Source organism: Sitophilus oryzae, unplaced genomic scaffold (assembly GCF_002938485.1).
Source record: "Sitophilus oryzae breed Bouriz unplaced genomic scaffold, Soryzae_2.0 scaffold_1241_pilon_pilon, whole genome shotgun sequence".
Taxonomy (NCBI): domain Eukaryota; kingdom Metazoa; phylum Arthropoda; class Insecta; order Coleoptera; family Curculionidae; genus Sitophilus; species Sitophilus oryzae.
The window spans coordinates 1,528,688-1,534,687 of NW_022145884.1; the positions used below are offsets into that span (position 1 = coordinate 1,528,688).

General features: G+C 31.8%; 1 protein-coding gene across 1 annotated transcript; it reads left to right on the plus strand.

Annotated features, from left to right (window-relative positions):
* The first annotated feature begins 728 nt into the window (after window positions 1–728).
* LOC115874185 (putative nuclease HARBI1) lies at window positions 729–4,932 on the plus strand. The gene is made up of 3 exons (XM_030889286.1): window positions 729–1,328; window positions 1,382–1,917; window positions 4,875–4,932. Exons 1-3 carry the CDS (start codon window positions 729–731, stop codon window positions 4,930–4,932), a joined length of 1,194 nt encoding a protein of 397 aa, XP_030745146.1.
* Window positions 4,933–6,000: the final 1,068 nt, after the last annotated feature.

A 6,000-nucleotide genomic window follows, 5' to 3' on the forward strand; every position in this document is an offset into this window, starting at 1 on the left:
CTCCCACATCTGCTGCAGCTAGGCAACATTCCCGAAGAACATATCTTCAAGTACAAATATGGCAAGAACAACCTATAAAACCCGACCAGTGGGGTTGGAAGAAAATCAACAACACCCTGTCACCTTTATATACAACAGAATCGCCCGCCCCTGCTTCAATTATGTCACTAATAACGTGCAACTGCAAACAAGATTGTGTAAAAAGATGCAGTTGCATTAAAGCTGTTCGTATACTGAGCACATTCTAGAAACTATAGACGATGACAATATGAAGATGATAAATATGAATGTTAGTTTAGTGGAATAGGCAATGTTTTCGTTTATATTAGGTTTGTTCCATCAGCGGTCGCCGACAGTTCGCAGATGTCTCGAGCATGCGCACTAAAATTTTTCTGTTCCATCAACTTTGCGGACAAAAAAACTGACAGATTAATGATTGTTGTTCTCTGTTCCATCACGATGCCGAACCAGTTTCGGAACTGTCAAAAGTATTACTGGACTACTGCAGAAACTAATTGTCATGCGGCTGCGCACTCTGCGTTTTAACAGCTGTTAACGTTAGAATCAAAATATATTTTCGTTGTGAATCACAGATAACAGAACTAATTTGTGAACCATTTTTTTACATAATTTCTGTATATTTTTGTGAAATTACCCAGAAATCAGTAGTAAGAATTGAATTATTTCTTTGTAGCGTCGATTTAAGTCTTAAGCCTTTTTTTATAGAAATGGATGACAATGTTCTTTTTGATGATGAAATTTTTGACATATCTTCAGAGAGTGAAGCTAGTGATTCTAGTGATGATGATGAAAATTTAGAATTAATATTAGACATTGATCTTCGCCATAAAAACGCACATTATTTAGATCAAACTATCCCACAATACAGCAATGAGCTATTTCTAGATCACTTTCGAGTAAGCCGACATGTCGCAATGTCTATAGCTGATAAATTTGCAAATAGTATTTATTACTCAACAAATCGTTCAGGCTGTTACGGAAAATTGAGCGCTCAGGATGTTATTTACATATTTCTTTGGTTTGCTGGACATCAAACTGCAAGTTATCGAGATGTAGGGGATCGTTTTGATGTGACAATAAGCACAATATTTCGTATTATTAGACGAGTTACATATTTTTTGAGCAATCTTTCTCCGGAAGTGATAACGTGGCCAACCCAACTAGAAAAAGAGGACATTGCAGCTCATTTTAATAGGAAGGGATTTCCTGGAGTAATTGGAGCTATAGATGGATCGCATATAAAGATTGATAAACCTTCAGATGACCCAGATTCATACATGAATAGAAAAAGTTTTTATTCCATTCAGGTATGAAAACCTCTAATATTTTGTTTTTAGCAGACTAAGTTAGTATTTTTAAGATTCAGACAGTCTGTGACCACAACTTACTAATTCGGGATATCTTTGTTGGATTTCCAGGGTCTGTACATGATAGCCGCGTGTTCCGAAATTCAACATTATGTGCCACACTACAACAAAAATGTGTCAACTTTCATCTATTGGGAGATAGTGGATATCCTCTTTTAACCAATTTACTAACACCATTTAGGGATCGTGGACAATTGTCAAGAGCTCAGACTAACTACAATGTTGCTTTGGCTACTAACAGATATATAATTGAACACTGCTTTGGGCTGCTTAAGCAGAAGTATAGGCAGTTGTATCATGTTAAACTTAGAAATGTACGTGATATAGTTCATTTTATTCGAGCGTGTTGTGTTTTGCATAACTTAGCACTGAAAGATGATGTGCCTTTGAATCAAAATGATATTGGACACCAGAATGAAGTTGTTTTGGGTGACCTTTGGGATAATAATGATGAGGATCCTGATGAGATACCTGATGATAGAAATGGTGTCCAAAAACGAAATGATATTGTAAATATTTTAAATATAAGGTAAATCTATAATATGAGACTACTCGATAAAATTTCTATTTTGTAGATTACGAGTTTAACTAGTATTCTAACCATTATTCTCGAATTATGTATAATTTTTTAATAGTAAATGTTAAGGTAATACATATTTAATAAGGTATTAAGTCAATTTAATAAATGTTTAGTAATCACCAGAGTGTTATTTTACAATCAAACTAACTCCATACTGAATTAATATAATTCTATTATTTTAGTATCTATAAAAATAAACGACATAAAACATTAAATAACATATATAACATTAAATAACAAATTATAATTATTTTTTACCACTGTGGAACACCATTTGTTGCTTTAACAACTGATTTCTTTCTAAAATTGCTGCCAATTTTTGTTTTTGAATTTCCATTTTTCCCCTTTCAATTTGTATTCGTTCTTTGTAATAGTGTTCTTTCTGTTCCCTTATTTTGTCCAGTATTTTATTACGATTAATTATCGTTGATTTCTGTTTTTTTCTTTCGTCACAGGTTACTGATGAAGTAGCTGTATCATCTAATCGGTATGGTGTATTATCACCTTTATCTGCAGATAAAATGTTTTTTTACTTCTTCAAGAGGTGTCCTACTGTTTGAATCTAGCAGAATAAGTGGATTGACATTTCTTTTCTTTTCAAATATTTTGTCCATTTCGTCACTAAATTCAAAGAATTTTCTACCGCGACCTGTTTTGTTTTTGTCTTCATTATATTTTTTATACGCTTTTTTTATCACAACCAAAACACGCCACTTATTCTTGCAATGATTGGCACTAAAACTAGTGCTCAATATTTTATTTAATTCAGTAGCAATAACTGAAAATAATTTATCTTGTGTTCTGATTTCCATTGTTCCCACTTTCTTTCTATACTTTTGGTATAATTCAATGAAAATTTTAGTCTTATTTGTGGTCCAGTTACAATTATTATTTTCTTCCCTTAGTATTATTTGCTCTTGGGCAGTTGTTGCCTGTTCTTCAGGCAATGTAGGCGGCTCGGTAGGTGGTACATTTATTAAAGTAAATTCGTTCAAACCTATTAAAACACTGATATAATGAGAACCTAATTAAAGCGAATTTGGTAAAATCACTTACTATAATTATTAGATTCCATAGCAAATCTTTTAACACAACAATATTCTTAGGTTTACTAACAAAAACAAACGTTGATTTTAGGCCAGCACTACAACAGCAAGCACTTTAAAAAGTAGGTTATATTTACTTGTCAAATTTCGCGTATAGTCATTTGTTCCATCACAAAAAATTTATTGATCCAAAACTAGTCAATGTTAATGCATGCGCACTTTTGACAGATTACAATTTCTTGATGGAACAAACCTATTATACAGTATTATATCTGTTTCGTGTATATTTAGCACGTTAAAATACCTGGGAGAAATGCCCTGGGAGACTATAATTTGAAAGGCGACCTGTATTTTTTCTGTACTCCATTTTTCAAACGGTTATTGCTCGAAATGCATTGGATAAATATACATAATGGATAGAAGCTTTTTTGTAGCAAATTTTATAAGGAATATTTTCAGTAAGTATAAAATTTTGTGGGACCAACGGGTTCTGAGAAAAAAGCGAAAAGCCATCGAAGGGCGTATTTGGGGTTGTTTTTTGGGGTGAAGCTCACAGTTTAAAGTTAAGAACTCACCCGGTATGAAGTCCAGTTATAACTTCCAATAAATCTATCAGGTGCAATTATTAATAATAAATGTTTATCATTTAAGTGCAAATGTCTTAAAATGGCGTCATTTTTATTTACTTTTATCACTCTTCACCATGTTTGTATGTTTGTATACATTTGAACTTAACAAGTTAATAAATCCTTTTAAGTTAGAAAATGTTTTATATATGTTATATTTTTGCTAGTTAAAAAATTCAGTACACAGACTTAAAAAATGCAAATATTTTTGTTCTTTCCGAAGAATTATCAACTCCTGGACAGTGCTTAGGAATAAAAGCGAATATCAAAGCGTCTTCACGTTCCAAACCATTTTTCTCTTATTCTTACATCTCCCCAATCACGCCTGTGACTCTCTAACAGAAATTCCAGGTTATTTTTAAACAAAAAAATCCGAATCCTGCTTCAGCCTCGTGAAATATGCTAGATATGTCTCGGGAGGAATTTTTTCTAAAAGGTTCTTTTACACCGTTATTGTATTTTAAAATTAGGATTTTACAGCCATCCTCTCCTCCCAAGAGCTATTTCCGTGTGTGATTGATAGCTTTTTCATTAAGATTGTTTGGATGTTTTCGGAAACTGCTCCGCTTTAATAGGGGCCTTTAAAATAGCGCCAGTTTATAGTAAAGGAACTTTATAGAGGTATAAATTAAATTAGCATATTGATTAAACGCCGGCATTAAATTCTGAGAGGGATTCGTATATAGAGACTTATATGTCCGTTTTAAATAAAGTTTATGGTTGTTATAAAAGTGTATTAGAAAATGTTATTGCACTGTGAATTTACTCGTATGGTATCTCCTGATCAAAGTTTCTCTGTATTTGAGTAATTAGGCATTTCTGGTATACTCACTACACTAAGACTCAGTTAATTTGCGCAAACTGATTGGCTCAAACCAAACTGCACCAATATTAAACTATCTTAACCCTTTGGAGGTCGCGCGCGGACTCCGCACTCCGCTGTTATCTATTTTCCCGATATTTAAAAAATCTGGAAACATCAGATGCTGCGCCGGACTTAATATCCACCTGTCACTGCATATTCTATGAAAAGTGTATATTTGCACATCGTTTAGTGTATTTACGGAGTGTCAGTCCGCGCGAGACCCTTTGTTATACTCTTTTTACATCAATAAGTTTATAATGTCGAACAAGATAAGTTATTTTAGTCATTTGTTTTAATTGAAAATGAAAAAATTGTGATAAAAGAAGTAAAAAATAGATATTTTTTATTAAATAAGTATTATTTTTTTAGATGTATTCATATAAGGCAGAGCAAAAACGTTTGTAATGGCTCAGGCAAGACTGTCTGAATGAAAATGACGAATTAACTACTGAACATGACGATGACAAAACAGGAGAAGTGGATATTATAGAAAGGCAAGGGTCCGAAATATATTCTGATACAAAAAAATAAATTTCAGATTCTGAGCCACTGAATACAGTATTACCAGGATCGGCACATAATTGTGATGGTGGTGAAGGTGGAAAAACAGACTCGTTACTCTTGCGTACAGTGTTAAAATTTCGTATGTTTTGAGCACACACAAATGTTCTGTATTCGCTGTGTTCTATATACGGATTGATTTTTTCATTATTATTTATTTTTGTTTTTGAATAATATTAATTAGTGTTTTTGCGTGTTTTATGTTATATATTTCATGTTTATGTTTGATATTTGTAATGAAGCAAGTCAATAAAAAGTTTCTAATTAGATTATCATATTATTTTACACTGTACCAAAAGTCTACATAAATATAATGAAAAAGTTCATTAATATAATGAATTAAATCATTAATTTTGAGCCGATGACCGATTTCATTGGCACAATGAAAAGTAATTCATTAACTCTATGAACTTTAAGTTCATTAAATCAATGAACAGTGTTCATTAATTTGAAGAACACATTCATTGATACAATGAACAGATTTCATAATATACCTAAATCTATTAATGTACCTAAATCCTTATATTAATGAACCGTATCATTAATACAATGAAATTTATTTCATATATTATTTACATTAATAACATTTATTCATCAGAACTGTTATCATTAATACAATGAAATAATTTCATAACCTATTTAGTTATACATTTAAAAGTCGACACTATTAGTAACTCTTGTTACACCGTATAATCGATGATGAAGATCGCTGTCATTGATATGAAATGTCATTGATAGTCATTTCCCAGCCAACTACCTGAAATAATTCTACTATAAATAGATTTCCATTTGAACAAGCCCTTAGCTACAAAGGTAACAAAATTACTAATAATTACTACACTTACTTACGAGCACTGTAAATTTTTCCATTAGGGATCATTAATAAAAAACAAGTGCAATAAATTAATAATAATTTATTAAACTCGATATAGCA

Excerpts from the sequence above, each read along its gene's own strand:
- LOC115874185 (XM_030889286.1), top strand. The coding sequence starts at position 729 with ATGGATGACAATGTTCTTTTTGATGATGAAATTTTTGACATATCTTCA. Across the intron at positions 1,329-1,381 it reads AAAGTTTTTATTCCATTCAG|ATTCAGACAGTCTGTGACCA; the intron begins GTATGAAAACCT and ends AGTATTTTTAAG. Across the intron at positions 1,918-4,874 it reads GTAAATATTTTAAATATAAG|ATGTATTCATATAAGGCAGA; the intron begins GTAAATCTATAA and ends TTATTTTTTTAG.